The following is a 22,854-nucleotide window of genomic DNA, read 5'->3' on the forward strand; positions in this document are numbered from 1 at the left end:
TGGGGCCTTTGGGCTCAGGGTCCCAGGGACAAGCAGGTCCTGTGCCCGCCCCCTGCTCTGCAGCCAGGGCCACCTTCTGCAAAGGGGACAGCCCCAGGCGGGACCTCCGACCCCAGGCCAGTGTCTGTGCTCAGCACCCCCAGCAGGCACGTCCCCCCCACTCACCTGCATGTGTTCCGATCTCCCAGCCTCTCTCCTCTGCCAGGGCAGGGGTCCTGACAGCAAGCCTGGGGCTCCAGGTGCCCCAACTCCTCCCCAGGCAGGGGGTGCAATGGATGCCGCTGCAGGGCCCTGGTCACAGCTTTACTCTGCATCGACTACAGATGGCTGGTGTTCTGGTCCAAACGGGGAGGATGGAGCCCTGGGGAGCTCTGCAGGTCCCAGCAGCAGAGTGGGACCCACCGTCCCAAGCAGCCACGTTGTCCCCTGCCTCAGGCTCTCGGAATCCGCACGCCCACCCTGCTGCAGGGCCCGGTGGCTCGTCCTGTCACGCAGCTCGCGGAGGGGCCTGCAGCCGTGCCCTGCTCCGGGCGCGCTCGCCTCCAGCTGGGGAGGCGGGCAGGGAACGCGACACCGTCATCTCGGAACAGACTTTTATTGTGAATGCCGGTCTGCTCAGGCCACGGCCACGGCCAGTGGTGACTAAAACACTTGGAAGTGGGGCAAGGGGACCAGCAGCCGGGAAGCAGGGGGAAGCCAGAGGGCTGGGACAGGACGCAGGCGAGGCTGAGGGAGGCCCAGCCAGTTGGGGGTCTGCCTGGCAGAGGGGAACGGCCCCCGTCCGCCAACCCTCAGCCGGGGCTTCCACGCAGCGCCTCTGCTGGCCTGCGCCGCCCCACCCTCCGCCCAAGGCAGCCGTGCTGTCCCCCCCACCCCAACTGGGGCTTCGGAAGCCCGGGTTCGGGCTGTCCCTGTGCCCTGCAGCGGCTGTGGGACCATGTGGTGGGAATAGAGGGGTTCCAGTCTGCCTAGCTCAGAACACCCCCGCCCCCACCAACAGGAGGTGCCAGAAAAGATGACCCCAAGCAGGCGCAAGCCCCAGTCACCAGTGCCCAGAACCCAGCCAAAGCCACAGCCTAGCAGGACTGGGCTCCTGGACGAGGCATGAGCAGCCAGGGCTAGCCAGGCCAACAGGATTGTCTCCAGGGGAAATCCCACAGCCGTCTTTGGGTCAATGTCCCAGGTCAGAGTCAGGGACCGGAAGTGGCTGACAACCCAAAGGCCACTCCCGTCTGCACATCTCCAGGTCACAACTGAGACGCTTTTGGCATTACCGGCTCGAGGGCTTAGAGGGAAAGGGAGAGAGAAAGGAAGCCACGCTCTGCCCGCTGGGGTCCCTGCTCTGGCAGCAGCAGACACCGACTCCCAGAAGCCCCTGAGCCCAGAGTCCGGCTCCATGGAGGGGCGTCCGAGGCCGCGAGGAGGCAGCAGTGAGACAGGGAAGCTCTGTGGGCTCTTGACACACTTGAAAGGCCCTGAGGATTCTCACCCAGACACAGGGATGGACGGACAGACGGACGGACAGGCAGGGCTGGCTCCCAGAGGCTGGTGGCCAGCCACGGGGGAGGAAGGGGAAGGACACAGGGCCCTGGCCAGCTGCACACCTGCACCGCACACGCGCGCGCACACACACGCTAAACAGAGACAGAGATATATAATAAAAAGAATAAAAACTAAGGGCCCAGATGTACAAAAAAAAGTGAGTGAGGAAGGAGGCAGGGAGGAGGGCGGGAGACGGGCCCCCGCCTCAGTGTATAAATTACAGCCCCCTGGAAAACGGGGGTGCTGGGGGGGCGGGCCGGGCTGTGCCCAGCTGGTGAGCGGCGGCCAGAGGGGGCTCCCATGGTGGTGGGCGGGCCGGGTGCAGATTCAGCAGCCGCTGGCAGGAGTCACGCAGGCCCCCTGGGACTTCACTTTGTGGCGCTGGCCCCCTCGTCGCCGGCCCCCGCTGCTGGGTTTGGGCTGAAAGAGAGACACAGGGCCGTGAGACGTGCACGGCAGGCGGAGCCCCTGTGCTCAGCACTGCCCGTCCGCAGCAGCAGGCCGCCTTGCAGGGCTGCAGGCACGCGTGGCAGTGGTGCAGGTCTTCACAGGAGCCTCACTGGCCACTGTGCCGGGTGCGAGAGGACACAGGGACGCCTCCTTGTGCAGAGGGAGGGACTCCACAACGTGGGGCCCGGGCCACCTCCCCGCGGAGGCGTGCACACCACGGGGCAGGGACTCCACCTGCTGGACGTAGCACAGGCCACAGTCTCCCCGCCCATGAGAGGGAGACCTGGACATTCCCTACTTCATTACCCCCAGTACATGAGCTTTGGGTGGGCCACATCTCGGTCGGAAGCCCCTGCCCTCCGGGAGCAACAGCTCCCCGGGACGTGCAGGCTGGAGCCCTGGTGCCAGCGCTTCCTCCCAGCTACAGCCACACCCCCGCCACCTGGCCCGAGGCCACCAGGGGCCCACACGCACCTGAGGCAGGAGACCGCTGGACACAGCTGGCTGGCCGGCCCCTGGAGGAGCGGCTTCGTCTCCAGGCAGAGAGGCCCCTGCAGCTGGGCCGCCAGAGGGTCCCCCTTCTTCTCGTTTGGTCAGGGGGCCCTTCTTTGTTGACTGCATCTTAATCTGCTGGGGCTTGGAGTTCATGGGGGAGTTGTTGGTGGTCTGCAGCAGCTGCGGGGGCCCAGGGAGGGAGGGTGAGGCGGGGGCGGCAGGCAGCAGGTGAGCTCCACACCCGGGCTGCGCCCTCACCCTCTCATTCCCCGCCTGGCCAGGCCAGAGCAAGGCTATGGCCGAGGCCAGGCCGGAGGCAGGGGGGTGGAGAAGCGTCCTCGCCCCCGCCCTGCGCCCAGGACCACCCCACTCCAGGGCCGACACACTTGCTGGTCCTGCAGAGCTCAGCCCAGCTCCCAGGCCGGGGCCTGGTCTGGGGCAAGTCTGAACTTGTAGCTTCCCAAAGACACCGAGTGGCTGTCTCATCACTGCTCAGAAACCTTCAAGGACATCTTCCCTCACGGCCTGACTTCAATCTCAAAGAAAGGGGGGTGGCCCCAAGGCGCAGCAGCCTGCTCAGGCCTCCCAGCACAGCCCCCCACCCCACGAAGCGTGTGCCACAGGCCTCCCAGGACGTGACTCCCCACCCCCACGGAACGTGCCACAGGCCTCCCAGCACAGCCCCCCACCCCACGAAGTGTGTGCCACAGGCCTCCCAGCACAGCCCCCCCACCCCACGAAGTGTGTGCCACAGGCCTCCCAGGACAGACTCCCCACCCCACGAAGTGTGTGCCTCAGGCCTCCCAGGACGTGACCCCCGCCCCCTACAGCCCAGGGTCCCCGGAGGAAAGGCCCCTTGAGGGCCGTGGGCAGGTATCCAGAGGTGGGCTCCAGCACACACCAACAACTCAAGCCTCAGGGGAACTCACACCCACTCCCCCTCACTTCCAGCCACCCGGCCAGATGCCCTGTGCTGGCGGGCGGGGGGAGCCCCGGCACAGCCCGAGCCTGGCCAGAGCCAGGCCCAGCAGCTGGGAGAGAACACTGCTCCTACTGGTCCCCGTGGAGGACACCACGCCCCCACCCCCACCGTCTCTCTTCCCGTCTCCACCAAAGCCCAGCACAGGAGGCCCAGGGACAGCTGGAGGCAGGTGTCAGCACTGTGCCCTGCCCCGGGAGCGAGGCCGTTCCTCAGGGCTCCTCAGGTGCCGGCCGCTGGCCCTACCTTGGTGATGGTGCCCACAGCCTTGGTGCGGCCTTCCCGGAACACCAGCCGCTGGTCGATGTGCAGGTACTCGGGGGTCTTGATGAAGCGGAAGTGCACAGTGGCCTTGTCCCCAGTGCGCAGACAGTCCTTGTCCATGCTCAGAATGGTGGCCGTCTGCCGGATGCTCCCACAGTGCACTGCCAGGGAGCCAGCGGGTGAGGACGGGCTCGCGGGGCCCTGTGGGCTCAGGAGAGGCTCACGCGCGGGGGACGGGACTCTGAGGGGCTGCCCTTGGCTGGCACTCTCCCCCTGCCCAGGCTCTCTGCAGACAGCCCTGGCCCCTGCACACTGACTGTGCCACCTGCCCGAGCCACCTTCATTCCCAGCTCCTGGGCACTCAGCGGCACTCAGCACATCCGTGGAGGAAGCACCGTGAGGACCTCCAGGGCTGTGCCCCGGGTGAGAGCGCGCGCGCCTCGCGGGGCAGCTGCAACCACAGGGCTTGGGCACCTTTGTGGGGCACTCGGGCTCCAAACACCTACCCATGGCCTGGTAGCGCGGGCTAATGGTGGTGGGGTGGTGGAGGACGAGAATCTCGGCCTCAAACTCCCAGGAGGCTTGGGGGTTCAGGCGCGGGGAGACCATCACCATGCCCTTCCGGATGGACGAGCGCTTGATCTGCAAGAGAGGGAGCCCAGCCCTGGCACTGCCGCCGTGGCGACAGGCTTCCGGGGGCCAATGGCACAGGACAGGCCCCTGGCGGAAGCCTGGATGCTGCCAGTGGGGGCCAGGGAGGAAGGACGGCAGCAAGCACTCTGGGGGAGGAACGGCAGGGGGACCTGAGCACTGGAGGGGACAGAGGTCCCCTTTTCCTGGCTCATCTGGCTGGCGGGAAGGCAGGTGCCCCCAGAGCCGGCACTCTCCCCGAACCCCAGGAGACAGGAGGTGGCCGACTGGGGAGAGGATCTGGCGTAGACCCCAGCGCACAGCAGGGCCGCGGTCCTGGTGCCACGTCCTGGCTCGAGCACGTCCTGTGTGCCTTAGGCAAGTCATCGGTGTCTGAGCCCCGCGCGAGGGAGGCCGGGGCTCCCGGGACCCAGGACGCTCACCTTCTTCAGGGCGAAGGAGGCCGTCTGGCCGCCCCGCACCTCCTTGACGGGCATGCGCTTTCGATGGATGGATTTGACGGCGATGGACAGGAAGTTCCCCAGGGGGTCTGGGCCCAGCAGCAGCGTGTCGTTGAGCTTGATCAGGCCCCTCAGCGTCGTGCCTGACACCACCGTCCCCACTCCCTGAGAGGAGGAGACGCTGACCTGGTGAGTCCAGCCCGGCCAGCCCGGCCCCCCGCGGCTGCCCGCGGGAAGGGGCCGCCCGAGCCACGCACCGGGACAGAGTAGGTGTCGTCGATCTGGAACTCGGCGGGCTCCTCCTCTCTGTAGCTGGTGCGGGGCGACAGGAGGTTCAGGAACATCTTGAGCAGGTCGAGGTTCTCGCCTGTGACGTTGGAGATCTGGAATATCGGGCACACCCTGAGCGGCAGGAGAAGAGAAAGGAGGAGAGGGGCGCTCAGGGGCAGCTCCCGCCCCGGCACTGGCGGACGGCGCACGAGGTCCCAGAGCAGCTGCGCCGCCGCCGCCCCCACCTCTCCCTCACCCGCCTGGAGGCGGGGGCTCCACCCCAGCCACTCTCAGCCAGACCTGCTCCCAGGCCGTCTTCTCTCGAGCCGTTTGTCCCTGAAACCTGTGCCCTGCTCTGTCCCTCCACCACGGCCCCGCCTTCCACGGCAGAGGGGCCGCCTGTATCCCGGCACACACAGGCTCCTGGGCTCCTTGCAGGCGTCCCTCTCGAGTTCCTGTGAAAGCCGCCCTCCTCCTAAGAGCGTGGCGTGGTCTTGCCCCCAAGGGTTTGCTCGCTGTGATCCTCCGTCCCCAACTCCCCCCGACCAAACCCTCTGGTCTGCAGAGCGCATCTCCAGGACGCCTCTCCCACGAAGCCCTCCTGTGTGGACACTCTTCACTGCTTGCAGTCCCTGGACAGCTTTTTGTATCTGTCACACATGACGCCGCCTGGTTTTTCCAGAGTCATCTAACTGGGCTCTATCTCTGTGTGGGGTGACTTAACCTCCTTGAGATCACGAATCAAACTGGCACGGCAGGTCAAGCTGCCACGTGCAACCTCCGCATCTCAGAGCGCTGGTTCGAGCCCTGGCTTCTCTGCTTCCAGTCCATCTTCCTACAAATGCACCCGGGGAGGCAGTGGCTGAGGGCTCAAGTTCCTGCCACCCGTCTGCAAGACATCAACTGAGTTCCAGGCTCCTGGCTTCGGCCTGGCCCTGACCTGGCTATTTGTAGCCACTTGGGAAGTGAACCAGGGGATGGAAGTTCCCTCCCTACCTGTCTCTCCCTCTGTGTCACACTGCTTTCAAATAAATAAATCTTATAAAAAAAAAATCGTAGAACAGTGCCTGCACAGAATGGGCTCTTAGCGGAAGTGGGGTGGTCTTCAATGTGCCCCCTCTACTGGCCAACTGGCGGTACTGACGACTGCACGGGGCTGGGCACGCGCCAGGAAGCCAGGCCACGTCAGGCAGCTCTGCTCCTCAGAGGCAGGGGCTCTGGGCAACGCAGCAGGGGAATGCAGGTCCCCAGCGGGGCAAGAGGGGGAAGGCCGAGGGCCGTGCGAGGCAGCCCCAGTCCTCCAGGTGTGCGTGAAGAGCCCGCAGAACACACATCCCACATCACTTACAGATCGAGCCAATGCCAGAGCTGCCGTGTGCTTAGGGAGCTTCGAGACGCTGTGTACCGAGTGCATAAGGACAGTCAGAAAACCACTGTGCGTCCACCCCTCGACAGACAGGCTCGGCGTGGCGGGCTTCACACACACCAGTTCTAACACTTGCAAGACCACTTGGGGAAGGTCCCGGTGCGCCCATTCCACACTCATGGGATTCCAGCCTCGGGGTGGCCAGCACCTCGGGATCTGGGGCCCTTGAAGCCGCCCGGGGCAGCCTTGCCCAGACAGGAACCTCCCACTGCCTCCAACGTCTGAGCAGTGAGGGGCCCGGTGCTCCCGGGAGACCCCGCCCGGAGGCAGCCCCGCCTCACCTCTCGGAGCTGAAGTTGGAGGCGGTGACGATCACGTCGTCCTTGTTCTGCACCAGCACGGGGATCTTCCGGCAGCCGGGCGACTTCAGCAGGCGCTGCAAGAGCTTCAAGGTCTCTGCGAGGCGAAGTACAGCAGGGTCAGGCACAGCCCAGGCCCTGGCCAGGATCCAGGGGCCAGACAGGTGGGCCAGGGCTGAACGCCACACTGCCTGGGGGAACCCTCAGTGGGCACAGGCTGCTGGAGGAGAAAGGAGTCTGCTCTCGGGGCCCCGCGTCTGAGACCGGAACACGGCTCCAGCACTTCTAGGAGACCCACATCCCGGAAGCAAGTAACTCAGGGGACCCGAGGAGGGCCGTGGGCTTCCCCAGACAGGCTGCTCCCAGGAACGAACCCCATCCGACCAGGGCGCTGAGACGTGCGCCTGCACGAGGCCCCCAAGGACGGCTCCGGCCCTGCGGTCCACAGCAGGGGCCGTCCTGCAGCCCAGGGGGAAGCTCGTGTGGCTCACACCGCAGAGCCCAGCTCCCTCGGCTGGGCCTCAGAAAAGAGGCGTCCAGTTAGGGGCCGCGAGGATCCTGCACCTCAGACCAGGAGGGACAGAGGGGCTCCCCGAGGCCCCGCTCAGACCAGGAACTGAACAGTCTGGACAGAAGAACAAGAGCCTGGGCTGATGGAAACCGAGGTTAGCGTCTGAGCAGAAGACAAGGAACAAGACCTGGGGCTGAAGCCCAGGGAGCAGAACACCAGGGAGGTACAGAGGGTGACGGTCAGACAGACAGACCACAGCACGGGTGTGACAGCCCAGACGGACCACAGCATGGGTGTGACAGACGGACACTGCACAGGGGTGACAGACGGACACTGCACGGGGTGACAGACGGACACTGCACAGGGGTGACAGACGGACACTGCACACGGCTGACAGCCCAGACAGACGGACACTGCACAGGGGTGACGGCCCAGACAGACGGATACTGCACAGGGGTGACAGACAGGCTGAGCCAGCAGGGCGCTTCACTTACCTTGCAGGATGTTGGCAGGACACATGTCAATCTTGGTGACTACCACAAAGACAGGAACATTGAGTGCCAAAGCCAAGCCCAGGTGCTCCTTGGTCATCCCCACGATGCCAGCATTGCTGCCCACCTGCCCCAACACAGAAAGAGCTGTCAGCACGGAGACAGGCAGCCGCCGTTGATGGCACGGGGACTCAGAGAAGGCTGTCACCGAAGGCCGGGCCGGGCTGGGCCCCGTGCACTGAACCTCCGACTCGAAGCTAGACTTGTCAACCGTCAAAAGGACAGACCCAGGCAGTCTGGGAAGTCAACGGTTGCATCATCAAGGTGGGTGCAGCTTAACACCTTGTCCCTCAGTTTCCTGTTAGGGGGCCCCTGGAGGATTAAACGCCGCAGGTACACACGGGTCCAGCACACAACATGAACTCTGTGTTCAGGCAATGGTAGCTGATGTTACTGCGACAATGCTTCCAGGAACAGCACATACCTTTGAGTACTGCCCTAGACTGACTAAGTACTCAGGGCACGTGTACAAAGTGTGTCCTATGAAATAAAGAAAAAATGTTGTCTGTTGATAGGGGATAATCTCCAAGATGTTTCTTCTTCTTCTTCTTTTTTTTTTTGTTTTTTTAAAGATTTTATCAGGGCTGGTGCCTGGTTGTGGGTTAAGCCTCTGCCTGATATGTCGGCATCCCATATGGGCCCTGGCTCCAGTCCCGGCAGCTCCACTTCCGATCCAGCTCTCTGCTGTGGCCTGGGAAAGCAGTGGAGGATGGCCCAAGGGCTTGGGCCACTGCACCCATGTGGGAGACCCAGAAGAAGCTCCTGGCTTCAAAACCACCAGAAGAAAGGCATCTACACGCACGTGTCCACCACGCATACGAAGTGTCAGCCACCGCAGACTCAACTGCAGGTTGTGCTGTCCATTCTGCCCTCCTCCCAACTCTGAAAGCCTGGAACCTCAGGGACAGGACCCCGCACACAGGGCTCCGAGGGCGCACAGGAGACTCCGGGAGGAAGTTGGGTGGAGGCAGAGGGAGCCGCCTCAGTGGACCTTGCGGCCCCTTCCCGCCCCGCCCCCCCAGTCGCCTCCCTGCGTGCTCCACCTGACCACCGCTGCACAGGACCCTCACCCCAGTGACGCTGCTCTCCTGGCTGACCCTGCTCCCTCTTCCCACATCAAGACCCCTCCCCAGTCTTCCTCCCAAGCCCCCCTTCCCGTCAACCTCCTCTCCAATCCAATCCAGAGGGCTTTCTCCTCCCAGCCTTGGTACGTGTTTTACTGCTCTGCTGTCTACATACTGTAAATTATATTTTTATTCTTAAAAAAATGTGATTTACTTGAGAGGGAAAGAGAGGAAGTGGGTAGAGAGAGGGAAGGAGGAAGGGGGAGGGAGAGAGAAATCAATCACTCCTGTCCACTGGTTACTTCCTAAATGCCTGCCACAGCCAGGGCTGGGCCAGGCCAAAGCCAGGAGCCAGGAGCTCCATCCAGATCTCCCACGTGAGTGGTAGGGACCCAAGTATTGAACCAGAATCTGCTGCATCCCAGGGCGTGCGTTAGCTGGGAGCAGGAATCGGGAGTGGAGCCAGGCATTCCTCCCATGGGCGCTGGTCAAGTCCCAGCTGTTCTACTTCCGATCCAGCTTCCTGCTAACAGGCCTGGGAAAGCAGTGGAGGACGGCCCGAGTCCTTGGGTCCCTGTACTCACATAAGAGATCCAGATGGAGTTCCATGCTCTTGACTTTGGCCTGGCCCAGCCCTGGCTGTTGCAGCCATTTGGGGAGTAAACCAGCAGATGGAAGCTCTCCCTCTCTCTCTCTGCCTGTCTCCCCACCTCTCACTGTAACTGCCTTTCAAATACATAACAATCTTTAAAAATAAATAATAAATTGGTCTGCACACCCTTCTTGATATCAATCGAACAACTGCCCCAAATACACCTACGAATGTTCTGTGAAGCCCCCTTCCCGGGGAGCAGCTTCCCTTAGCCCGCTAGGGAGCGCTGGGGAGGCCCGCGGGCGACGGGCGCGGCCCTGCCCTGCACCCCCGTCCGAGTGCCGACAAGCTGTGTCTGGGACGGCTTGATCAAGCCTGCTTGGAGCAGACGCCCGTGTTTACTACACTCAATGCAGGCAGCTAGGGGAACCGGGAAAAGGTGCCAAAGGAGACCTGGCCCTCTGGCTGTCACCCCCGCCCGTGGAGCTGTGTGCATCCAGAGAGGATGATGGGCAGGGCACAGATGATCCAAGGCAGCGCCTCTGCCCCTTCCCGTCCCAGTTCACCTGCATGGTGATGGCGAGCTGCTTACACGTCTACTCGCCACTTTACCAGCTCCACAGGAGCCCTGGGGCCGGCCCGTTCACACCGGATCATCAGGCCCGGCAGTGCCGGGTACAGATGCCTCTCACCAAGGGCTCGTGTGCCGGCTGAGCCTCCCCTCTCCTCCCCAGCGCTGGCAGAGGCCACCCCCAGGCCCTCTGGGTGCCTTCCCACGATGCTCTGCTCCACCTCCTCAAGGCTCCCCAGTCTGAGGGTGCCACCCACAGCAGCCTCCTCATGGCCCATGCCCTCGGAGAGTCCCTCCTCCACGCCACGATGTCTGCCAATGACACCTGGGCTTTCCCGGGAGGATCCCCTCCAGGCCTAGCGTGGGGGAGAGCGCGAGCTTCGTGCCTTGAGAAGACTGGCGCCCTGCAAGTCCTGCCTCCCTACTCAGTGTCAAAGCCCCAGGCCAACAGGCCTGTCTCTGAGCACTGCTGAATGCTTGCACCCAGCCCCGCGCCCCACCAGGCGGCCTGAGCCCGGGCTCGGCAGCGCCCCCACGCACCATGAGCATGCAGAAGTCGGGCAGGTGGCCAGTCATGCCGAAGACGGTGGTCTTCAGGTACTTCTCGTGGCCGGCCAGGTCGATGAAGGTGATCACCTTGGAGGATTTCTCGCAGATCTTCGTCCACTCCAGGCTGCCGCCGTGGCTGTCGGGCTTGTTCACCACGTTGCCCTCGCTGTCGAAGCCCAGGATGTCGTTGCCCACGCTGCTGGTGCGGCCAGATTCGATCTCATGCTTGTGGCGGAAGAGCTTCTGGCGGGCAAAGCCGCGGCCATTGTCCAGCTCCCCGTGTGTCAGGACCCCCAGGAGCGTGCTCTTGCCGGCATCCACGTTGCCCACGACCGCTACCCTGTGTGGACACGAACCCACACACCCGTGAGAGTTAGTGGGTGAGAGGTGAAGAGCGAACTCAGAGCGCCAGCCCTGGCTCCTAAGTCCTGGCTCGCCCGAGCCTCCCGGCACACGCAGTGCCCAGGAGGAACGGGGCCCCACGGTGGCCACCCCCAGGAAGAGCCAGAGTGCTCCCTGCCCTGGCTCCCGGCCTCACAGGCTGATGGGAAGCAGACCAGCCAGGGCCCTCGCCACTCATCAGTGTTGACACGGAGGGAGCTAGGACGACCCTGGACGCTGGACCCTGGACACTGGCCTCACGCCTCGGGAAGGGCTGCAGCTGCCACGCCCCCTGTGAAGCCCCACCCCCGCCTCGCAGCCGGGCGGCCTCCTCACCTGACCTCCAGGAAGTCATTGTCTCCCACTCGTTTGCGCACCAGGTAATCCCGAACACGGCCCCCAGCCTCCTGGCGCTCCCGCAGGAGGATGACGTCAGCCTCGATCTGCTCGGCCATGCTCTTCACTGTGGCGTAGGAGGCCTCCATGTCTGCCTCGCTCAGCCCGTACTCAGTCCCATCTGGTGACAAGAGCCCAGACGTCAGCAGGAGGGGACCCCGACCAGCCGGACCCCCCTCTGACAAAGCCCTGCCTGCTGCCCGAGGACACAGCGAGCTCTGCCTTACGGGACATGGAGGCATGCGCAGGGCAGGGCAGGGCCACGACGTGCCCGAGTGGGGCGCCGGGCAACACGCTCGGCAGTAACCTCCGAGACCCTCCTCGGCTCTGTGCCAGCCCCGTGCCGGGCACTGGGAATCCAGGGGCCCTCGTGGGCTCACAGCCGCGCAGGGGAGATGGGGAAGGAATTGACGGCAACACAGTGCAAGTGCCGTGCCACACATCCAGACCAGCGAGGCGAAGCGCACGGCCTGGGGCACGCGAGGGCAGCCCGGCGGTGCCCTGCTGGGTGTCTGGGGTGAGAGGCGAGCTGGCAGAGAGGAGGACGCGCATCCTGGCCGAGGAGCAAAGCCCGGAGCGTGGCCGACCCTGGCACACGCAGGGGCCTGGCAGCGCTCAGCGTGTTCAGGAGGTGCTGGTGGAGGGAGGCGGGGCTGTCACAGCAGGGCTCTCTGTGGCTCAGGAAGCTCTCTGGACAGAGAGAGAGAAGGAGCAGGCGGGAGACCAGCAGGGGGAGCCTTCCAGAAGGAAGAAATGAGGAAGACAGGGACGGCGGGCAATGGCGAGGGTGGGAGAATTGTCAGAGAGGGATCTGCAACTGTGATGGCTCAGGTGAAATGTCCAGCAAGCAGCTCAAACAATGGGACGCGGGAGGCAGACAGACGGACAGACAGGCCGACCAGCCGCTCAGTCTTCAAGTGCCTCCTGCAGGACACCCTGTGTCAGGTGCACTCCACGTGACTTACTCCCTCAGCCCGAGCCTGCGTGCCCGAGCCAGCCTGCTCTTTCAGCACCCCCAAAAGGCCTCGGAGTACCAAGGATGCTCCCCGCTCCTCATCTTTCCTCCCCGACAAATGAGCTCAGGGCACCCCTAAACAAAAAGAAGCCAAATATCCCTCATCCCTGACTACCCACAGAACTGTCTCCTGCTCTTCCCTACCCCATCAAACACCTCGAGGAACCGACTCCGCCCGCTCCTCACCACCGTCTCCGCCCTCATCGATGGCCACCGCCAGCCCCTGAAGTGCTCCCACGCTGTCCCCACTCCTGCCCTGGCCGTGACCAGGGCCCTCCCCCTTGACGTCACCTGTCATTTTCAAAAGCTACAAAAACACGCGTGTCTGACAGTCCTCGTCCCAGGGCACAGTAACCCACTCTTCTCTTGCCTGAATAGGCATTCCTCAGAGTCCCGCGTCCAGACGTCACCACCACCCCACCCTGGACGCTGTCACCTTCCTAAGCGCTGTGTCCTCACCCAAGGCCGAGGGAGGCAGCACGGTGGGGTAAGCGCACCCAGAGGGGTCTGAGCCGGGTGGCAGCAGAGTGGCTCCCCCCGGGCCTCCCCCTCCCCACCTCCCCCAGCCAGGAAGCAGCAGCGTCCTTCCATCCCTCCGGCCACCCAAGCTCGACAGCCTCACCGGGCCAGTCTGTTGACGGAAGCTTCTGAGTGTGCCCATCCTCTGGTGCTGTCCACCCTTCTTGCCGACCCACGGCCACCAGCCTGGCTCGGGCCTTTGTCTGTGGGAATCAGCAAAGGACACCCTCGGCTGTCTTAGCTGACCCGGCTCTGCCCCCGCTGCAGCCTGCGAGACCCACACGCGGCACTCCTCACCAGAGCCCAGCGCTGCCATCCCTTCCCGGTGAGAGCCTTTGAAGCGTCCCCCAGGCCCAGCAGCACTCTCACCCCAGCTCCTTACGGGGCCTTCCGACTGGGCCACACCCCTCCTCCTAAGCCCTGGGACAGGCCAAGTGGCCCAGCCCTCACCTGCCCCCAGCTCCCTGCATGGCCCAGCGCTGCACCTGAGCTGAGTTTCGATGTAGGAAGCCCACGAGCACGCCGCCTCCTGCAAAGTCCGGTCTCACGTGCTCAGAGGGCCCCCCTTGCTGAGTCTCCCTCACGAGTTCGCCACGGCCTGCCTTGGGCAGCAGTGGCCTGCATACATGGCCTCCCCACGACACAGCCTGAGGGTAGGGACAGTATCTTGTTCACTCCCTGGTGCCCCAAGAAGGGTGCTCTCCTTTACTGAGCCCTCAAATGTTTATAAAACACAAAACAAAGGGGGGCCGGCACTGTGGCACAGTAGGTTAAGCTACTGCCTGTGGCACCAGCATCCCACATGGGCGATGGTTCAAGTCCTGGCTGCTCCTCTTCTGATCCAGCTCTCTGCTGTGGCCTGGGAAAGCAGTAGAAGATGGCCCAGGTCCTTGGGCCCCTGCACCCACGTGGGAGACCCGGAAGAAGCTCCTGGCTTTGGATGAACCTAGCTGCGGCCATTTGGGGAGCAAACCAGCGGATGGAAGATCTGTCTCTCCCTCTCTGTAACTCTGACTCTCAAATAAATAAATCTTTTCATTTATTAAATAAACGCACACAGAGGGAGCAGCGGGCTGAGGAGTGAGCTCAGAGCCGCGGGGCTGGAGGGCCGTGCAGCAGCGCTGGCCAACCCCCACCCCGCCTTCTCCCTCCCCAACCCCCAGTGCTCCTGGCAGGCAGAGCAGCCCTCTCAGGGCCTGCTCCACACCAGGCCCTGCCGCCGTCCCCCTGCCCGCCAGGGCACTCAGAGCACCCTCTGCCCTGCCCCAGCTCCTACTGCACACTGCGCCAAGGGAATGGAGACAGAGGCCCGGGAGAGCCCCTGGGGCCCACCCTGCGGCATTTCCCCGCTCGGGAGGCTGCGGAAGCCGCCCAGACCCCAGGGGAGATGTCCGACTCCTTGGGCACAGCACCCTGGGGCCCTCAGCACCCAGGCCCTGCCTCCTGGTGGTCTCTCCTCCCGACACTCCCGCCTTACTGGATGACTTCTGGCCCGTGTCTCTGCCTGCCCCACTCCACTGATCTGGGAGCCTGCTCCTCTCTAGCCTGGCCCCAAGCGGCAGCTCCTCTGTGCAGCTTTTCCTGACCTCCCCACAAACACTGGACATTTCCCCTGTGTTCCCTGAACTTAATCCAGGCCATGGCTCTTCAAAGGTCAGCACTTAGTACCTGAGGAATGAACAAGGCTCTTTTTGAAGGCAATGTCACGGCATGTCAACTGCAACCTGGGGCCCTTCCTACCGCGGGGTGGGTGTGAGCGGGATGTTGGAGTCCCGGGACACCGGCAGGGCGATTGTGAGTGAGGCGTTGGAGTCCCGGGACGCCCGCACGCGGTGTCGGAGTGCCTGCCCGAGGCCCAGCTGCTTCCCATCCAGCTCCCTGCTAATGTGCACCCCGGGAGGCAGCAGGCGACGACTCCAGTACTCAGACCTGTGCCACCGATTCGGGAGACCCAGACACAGTTCTGGGCTCCTGCTCTCAGTCTGACCCAGCCCAGCCTTGGCTTCTGTGGGCGTTCCCAGCAGATAGACGCTCGCTCTCTGCCTTTCATAGAAAATGAAATAGAAATTTGCTTTAAAGACATTTATTTACTTGAAACGCAGAGCTACAGAGAGGGAGACACCGAGAGATCTACCATCTGCTGGTTCACTCTCCAAATGGCACAACAGCCAGGGCGGGGCCAGGCCTAAGCCAGGTGCCAGGAGCTTCTTCTGGGTCTTCCATGGGGGTGGCATTGACACCATCTTTTGCTGCTTTCCCAGATCAGAAGTGGAGCAGCTGGGACACAAACGCACCCACAGGGGATGCCAGTGCTGCAGGCACAGGTTCAACCCACTAGGCCACAACACTGGCCCCAAAATTTTTAAAAAGTTACTACTGCAACTACTAATGTTAGCTAACATTTGAATTCTCATTCAGTCTTCGCTATTACCCCAGAGGACAGATCCTATTATTATCCCCACATTGAGACAAGGAGAAAAATCAACAGAAACCCAGATCTGCCAGGCTGCAGGCCCTAACTACTAGGCCACATTGCCTCCTCCCAAATTTTTGACCTTAAATTTAGAGAATATGTACTTAAAGGCCACAGTGCTCTACATTGCTTAGAATTAAAAAAAAATCTGAATATCAAATTTCTGATGCAGGGTGGGGGAAGGTGTCATCACGCCCACTTCACAGAGGAGGCTGAGATAAACAGAGGCCACGCACCACCACTCAGGAAGCTCAGGAAGCGAGTGATGCAGCAGACTCCTGGGGCCTCGCACCGGTGCGGTCCTGTTTAACCAGTTACACTCCCTCCCCCACTCCAGCAGGAGTCACTGCACCTAGCAGCACCCCACTGGTGGGTGCAGGGCAATGTCGGGTGTGTGGGGGCCATAATGAGCGTCTGCCGGCTCCTGCTCTGCCGCGGGAGGGTTAATTAGCCGAGTGCTGCTGAGGCGGGGAGGACGCGCTGGGTCCACATTAAAGGATGAGGGGAAGAACCCGGGACTTCAGAGAGCAGGGCTGACCCACAAGTGGCTTCTGAAATTCCACAGGCACGCAGTGACTGCCAACGGCGCATACGAAAGCAGGCCGGACACGCGCGTGAAGAGCTTTCCAAGAGGCTCCCCAGTTCTGTCACCAGCGGAGGGGCCTCCTCTGACCTGACACCGGCTGCCGAGTGCGGCACGTGACGATGCGGCCAACGCCTCCCTGTCTCCACGTGACCCGTCTGCCTGTCTCTCCACCACGCTTTCTTTCCCTGCTAAGCCCTGTGGCCGGGAAGGCGGCGGCGAGGACGGGAGGGCAGGCAGAGAAGGCAGGCCAGCATGTGGACAGCGAACCCTCCTCCGGGCCCTCTCCTGCTGAGGTTACCTGGCCTCAGCTGTCTTCCTCCGCAGCCAGGGACCAGAGTTTAAGTATCCAAAAGAACTCTGCAACAGTTTCAAGCCTCAGAAGATAGTGAACAAGAATGTCAAATAATTAAAGAATGATTCCGAGATTTCTTCCATCTGGAACTCAGAGCACAAGAGATGATCACTTGCCTTTACAAATCTACCCTGGGCAAGCAGCCTGCCTCTCGCCCGGGCTTCCTGCAGGGCTGACATGCCAGTGGGTGCCCGGGCTGCCATCAGCAGCCCCAGCTGTCACATCAGCAGAGATAACATCCCAGTGAGGACGAGGAGGCGGAAACCAGCGGCGAGCAGGGGGAAAGGAGCCCCAATATCCTCTGGGCTACGTCACAGTGAGGCCTTCCTCCGAAACACGAGCGCCATTCTGGTGAAGAACCGGTGCCTTCCAGAAAGGCGACAAGCCCACACGTCTGACGGGAACTAGTGGGGAGAGAAGAGACCCTGCGCTATCGCCGCTACCCAGACGGAACGGCTGGCGTGGTCTGGGGCCAGACAAGCTGGCCAGGAGAGGGATTCTGGGCATCTTCTCCGGCCAGCTTCAAGAACCCCAGAGTCCTCGGCAGAGCGGGAACTCAGCAGCAACGGCTCTGCGAGCGGCCCGGAGGCCAGGGCCACTCCACTCTGGACTCACTGGGACTCGCTGTTAGGGGCCAGGGCCACTCCACTCTGGACTTGGACTCGCTGTTAGGGGCCAGGGCCGCCCCACTCTGGACTCACTGGGACTCGCTGTTAGGGGCCAGGGCCGCTCCACTCTGGACTCACTGGGACTCGCTGTTAGGGGCCAGGGCCGCCCCACTCTGGACTCACTGGGACTCGCTGTTAGGGGCCAGGGCCGCTCCACTCTGGACTCACTGGGACTCGCTGTTAGGGGCCAGGGCCACTCCACTCTGGACTCACTGGGACTCGCTGTTAGGGGCCAGGGCCGCTCCACTCTGGACTTGGACTCGCTGTTAAGGGCCAGGGCCGCTCCACTCTGGACTCACTGGGACTCGCTGTTAGGGGCCAGGGCCGCCCCACTCTGGACTTGGACTCGCTGTTAGGGGCCAGGGCCACTCCACTCTGGACTCACTGGGACTCGCTGTTAGGGGCCAGGGCCGCCCCACTCTGGACTTGGACTCGCTGTTAGGGGCCAGGGCCATTCCACTCTGGACTCACTGGGACTCGCTGTTAGGGGCCAGGGCCATTCCACTCTGGACTCGAACTCGCTGTTAGGGGCCAGGGCCGCTCCACTCTGGACTCACTGGGACTCGCTGTTAGGGGCCAGGGCCATTCCACTCTGGACTCGGACTCGCTGTTAGGGGCCAGGGCCGCTCCACTCTGGACTCACTGGGACTCGCTGTTAGGGGCCAGGGCCGCTCCACTCTGGACTCACTGGGACTCGCTGTTAGGGGCCAGGGCCACTCCACTCTGGACTCACTGGGACTCGCTGTTAGGGGCCAGGGCCGCCCCACTCTGGACTCGCTGTTAGGGGCCAGGGCCACTCCACTCTGGACTCGGACTCGCTGTTAGGGGCCAGGGCCACCTCACTCTGGACTCGGACTCGCTGTTAGGGGCCAGGGCCACCTCACTCTGGACTCGGACTCGCTGTTAGGGGCCAGGGCCGCTCCACTCTGGACTCACTGGGACTCGCTGTTAGGGGCCAGGGCCGCTCCACTCTGGACTCACTGGGACTCGCTGTTAGGGGCCAGGGCCACTCCACTCTGGACTCGGACTCGCTGTTAGGGGCCAGGGCCGCTCCACTCTGGACTCGGACTCGCTGTTAGGGGCCAGGGCCACCTCACTCTGGACTCACTGGGACTCGCTGTTAGGGGCCAGGGCCACCTCACTCTGGACTCACTGGGACTCGCTGTTAGGGGCCAGGGCCGCTCCACTCTGGACTCGGACTCGCTGTTAGGGGCCAGGGCCGCTCCACTCTGGACTCGGACTCGCTGTTAGGGGCCAGGGCCACCTCACTCTGGACTCGGACTCGCTGTTAGGGGCCAGGGCCGCCCCACCCTGCACTCACTGGGACCTGCGTGCTGCTTCCCCTCCTGTCTTGCAATGGAGAGCACTGCAGGTGGAAAGCACACTGGGGTGCAAGGAACATTCACTCGGTGCTCTGCAGATCTGAGGAATCGCTGTGGCTGACACACGGCAGCTCAAAGGCTGGGAAGGAGGGAGAAGGTGCACTGAAGAATGTTGACAACATCAATAAAGTAAAGGAAAGCTCGCTCACCTGATCCCTGCCCAATGACATATATGGTCTCTCCGCATCCCTCGTCCATCCTCTCCCACATCTGCCGGAGCAGGCTGTCATACTGCTCTGCTGTAGGGCTCACTAGCACCAGCTAGAAAAGAAACCAACAGCCTTAGGACCACACCTCCTCGAAGAGCACCACAGCCAAAGCTCGCCAACGGCCAGACCCGAGACCCGCCTGGAATGCCCGACACCCGAGCCTCAGACAGCCACGCGGGCCCTCACGCCCTCGCGTCTCTCCTCGGGCAGCCTTTGAGCCCGAGCCCTCACCTGAGCTGTATACGCTGAAATGGCCCGTCTGGGCTGCCACCCACAGCAGAGGGCACCGACAGCCTGTCTCTGTGACTGGGCCTGAGCATCTGGTCCTGGTCCTGTGGGCAAAGCGCACGGCAGGGCTACTCCCTGCAGGCTGACCCGGACACCCACAGGACGGGCCCAGCCTCCATCACGTCCGCCCCAGGCCGGTGGCTCCCAGACCAACAGCTCTCTGTGCCACTAGCGTGAGTACCAGCACTGTCACCGAGCAGATTTCTGCCCAGAGCCTTCAAGTCCCAGCTGTTTGCTTGGGGAGGCCATTTACCAACAGGCATGCCAAACCCCAGCCCCTAACTACTTGGGTGTGACCTTGGACAAAGAACTTAACCTCTCCAAGTCCCAGTTTCTCAATCTGCAAAATGGAGATGCAACAACTGGGATCCTAAGGCCACCGTGAAGACAAACGTAGGGGCAGGTGTTGCAGTACAGCGGGCCAAGCCCCTGCCGGGGACGCTGCCATCCTGTGTGGGAGTGCTGGTCTGACTCCCGGAGCCTCTGCTCCCCACCCAGATTCCTGCTAACGCGCCTGGGATAGTACTTGGATCCCTGTCACCCACGTGAGTTCCTGGATCCTGGCTTCATCCTGGCCCAGCTTACTGTGGGCATCTGGGGAGCGAACTAGCAGCTGAACACATCTTAAAAACAAAAAACCCCACAAAGATCAAATGTACCAGCAGGAAAGTCCCTAGCCCACAGCTCAGTGCGTGGTCACCTGATCACTCCCGGGGAAGCCTTCCCGGGTGGGGTCCCGCCACTGTCCACTACCTGTTTCTGCCTTCGGAGGCTCCGTCCGGAGCACGGGTCCCGCACTCGACTGTATCGGCCGGTTCTAGCTTCTAATCTCCGGCCGGTTCTAGCTTCTAATCTCCGGAATCAACTCGGCCTGCCCCTTCTCTCCGTCCGCACCTGTTCCCCTGGGTCTCATCAGTACGGACGCACGGCAGTGAGGTGGTCCCCCTCACTTCCCTCTCCAGGATGCCCCTGCAACTCTGCCCCGCAGCTCCCCGCCCAGCACCTCCACCTGTACCGCCCGGTCAGCTGCCTCCTCGGACCTTGCGATGGCTGCCTGGGTCTCACTGTATCCCGCGCGTGCACACACACACCCATACACAAACACACGTACACATACACACACATGCACACACACGTACACACAGCCGGCCGCCTCTCTCCGAGCCTCCCTAGGACACTAGAAGGGCCAGGCAGGACAACCAGGAGCTAGCTGGGTTCCAAAGGCTCAGCCGAGCCTACAGGGAGACAGAACAGCTGGAACATGGCTCGCTCGGGCTGTGGGGAAACCCGTCTCCGCCTCAGGGCCCGGTAAGCTATGAAAAGTCGCAGACGCTCTCCGTCACCTGTCCCGCAGCAGGCAGGTGGGGGTCAGCGGCTGTCGCATCGGCACCGCCAGTTAGCAGCTACCCGGCACCCCCAGCCCCTGCGCCAGGCACTCTCTCAACACCGGGCAGCCGAGAACAGAGAGGCTAAGACCCTTCCCCAAGGTCACAGCGCCTGCTCCACGGCGGGACAGGGAGGGGAGCTCGGGCCTGTCCGTCTCCCTAGCTGGCACTCTCTCCTTCCGCGGCCACATCTTAAACTTACTTTGCATTCCCCGCTGGGCCAAGCAGATGGCGAGCCCCTGCCTCCTGCCTCCCCGCGCGACGGCCCGGAAGACACGCCGAAAGACGCCCCTCCGCGACGGCCCCCACGCACGGCGCGAGGCCCACTCCCCAGAATGGGCGGCAGGCCCGTTCCCACCTGGTCTGGGCGGACGCGCCAGGCAGACACCCCCCGGCTGCGCGGCTACTTTCTGTTTCCTGTCCGAGGCCAGGAGTCGCCGCGGCGGCCCATCCCGCCCACCTGTCCCCCCGGCCCCCTCGGGCCAGGGCCGCTCTCGGCCCCGGGGTCCCATTCCCAGGGGGGTCGGCGCGGGGACCGGGGTCGCGCGGCGCGCTGCCGGCGTCCGGCGCCCCCGTTCCACGTGGCGGAGCCGGGGGGCTGCGCGCTCGGCCGGAGCCGGAGCGCGGGGGGCGGCCCGGCGGCCGGGTGGGCGTCTCGGGGGGACCCTGAGGCGGGCCCCTCGCGCCGCCAGCTCCCGCGCGCCCCGGGGACGCGCAGGTGGGCGGGCTCGGCCACCTCTCGCCGCTCGCCCCTGCCCGCGGACAGGGCAGCCGGCCGGGCCCGCCGTCGCCCCGGGGTCCGCCCGGCCCCCTCAGCCCCCGCCGCCGCCGCCGCCCGGGCCTACCTTGCTGGTGAGGTCCAGCTCCGGCTCGCCGTTGAGCGCCTCGCCGTCCTCGCTGCAGTCCGAGTCGAAGCCGCCGTGGAGCCGGGCGGCGGCCGCCGCGGCCCTGGCCGCCCCCGGGGAGCTGGGCTCGGGGGCGAACATAGAGGCCGGGACCGGCGAGTCCATCGGGGAGCGACTCCGCTCCGCCGCCATCTTTAATAACTTAGGCTAATTCGCAGCCGGCTTCCCTCCCTCCGGCCTCATTTGACTAATCTATGCAGGCCACGCCCCGCCGGAATAATATATGCGAAACCTCTGCCGCCTAGAGGGCGACACGTTATCTCTAGCTAAGAAACAATCGACCCGCCTTCTCGATCACCAATCACGGCGGCCTTGTCCAGGCACCTAATGAATAATTAATGAGCCCAAACCCCAACAACAAATGTCTGCGACGTCACGCGCCTGGAGCCCGCCGAGGGCTGGGGCAGCAGGCTGTACACGCTACCCGCCCGCGCCTTCCCGCCAACGGGAGCAGAGCGGAGTCTGACTGACGCAGCAGCCACCCAATGAGAAGAGAAGCAGCGACAACGTCGCTTCGCACCGCCCCCCTGCACTCTCCCGCTTTCCAGAGGCGGCGCTCGGCTTCCAAGTCCTGCAAAACAGCCGGAGGCGAGCGTCTTCGATGATGGACAGGGCCACGGTCCAATCCGGTCCGCGGATAGGTCCCGCGCCTCGGGCCTCGGCGCTCGGAGATAGTAAACGGCAGACTCCCGCCCAACTCCGTGAGGGAGACGCTGGCTGGAACACGATCGATGCCTCGTATTCCAAGAGTTGTAATACTATAGCAGCCAGAGCGAGGCGATTAATGAAACGCTGGCCTCAGGGAGACGCCTCCATTCATTGCCTCGGGCGTCTACAACGCTCGTCCAGGTGGTTTCCTATGGGCTGCTTTTCCAGAGTGTCAACAGTTGTGGGAAACCCCAACCCGGAACGCCCAGAGCGCGCATTTCTGGGTCGTAAATTCCTGTTTCAAACCAGGCTCTCATGGCGCTGGCCCCTCCTAACGACACAGGAGCCGGGGTTTGCACCACAGGTGTTTTCAACCGAGTCCGGTGAAGGCTTACTGGGCGCGCACACAGCTGGGACAAGAAGTTGACCAACTCCAGAAGTCTCGGGAACAGTTCTGGGGTGCTTTTTTCCTGGTTACACCACTCCCCAACTTTCCATACGCTGTTCCGTCATGTCCCATGAGGTGGTCACACCTAGGCTTGTTGGAAAAGCCAAATATCAAGGCATTGTACTGAACAATAATTGTGATATTGTGAAATGTGCGTTTGGCTCTGGACCCTGTATCCCATTTAGGGCTGGGAGCCCCCTAGGTAACTCCGGGATTCAGGCTGGACAAAGATCAAGGCAGGATTAGAGGGTGGAGACTTCAGCCCCCCACCCCGAGAAAACTTCCAGGGAGGGGAGAGGGGCAGGTGGTCCAGCTGATCACCAATGATTTAACAACGGTGCCTACGTGAAGAAGCTTCTATAGTAAAACAAGAGGAACCGAGCGCAGGGCCTCTCAGAGGTCAGCAGGTGGGGGATCTGGGTCTGGGGGAGGGTGGGTGAGCCCAGGGACACGTGGAGGCTCCGCCCTCAGGCTCCCGCCCACCTGGCTGTCAATCTAACGCTTGGCAATACCCTTGATAATGAACCGGTGACTGTAGAGTGTTT

General features: G+C 63.2%; 1 protein-coding gene across 1 annotated transcript; it reads right to left on the reverse strand.

Annotated features, from left to right (window-relative positions):
* Positions 1-558: 558 nt before the first annotated feature.
* GTPBP1 (GTP binding protein 1) lies at positions 559-21,345 on the reverse strand. The gene is made up of 12 exons (XM_062202836.1): positions 21,154-21,345; positions 18,576-18,687; positions 11,372-11,552; positions 10,646-10,994; positions 7,822-7,945; positions 6,799-6,913; positions 5,079-5,223; positions 4,804-4,986; positions 4,237-4,372; positions 3,713-3,891; positions 2,467-2,667; positions 559-1,962 (listed from the first exon to the last, which is right to left on the reverse strand). The coding sequence occupies exons 1-12, from the start codon at positions 21,343-21,345 to the stop codon at positions 1,870-1,872; spliced, it is 2,010 nt and encodes a 669-aa protein (XP_062058820.1). The 3' UTR covers positions 559-1,869.
* Positions 21,346-22,854: the final 1,509 nt, after the last annotated feature.

Source organism: Lepus europaeus, chromosome 10 (assembly GCF_033115175.1).
Source record: "Lepus europaeus isolate LE1 chromosome 10, mLepTim1.pri, whole genome shotgun sequence".
Taxonomy (NCBI): Eukaryota; Metazoa; Chordata; class Mammalia; order Lagomorpha; family Leporidae; genus Lepus; species Lepus europaeus.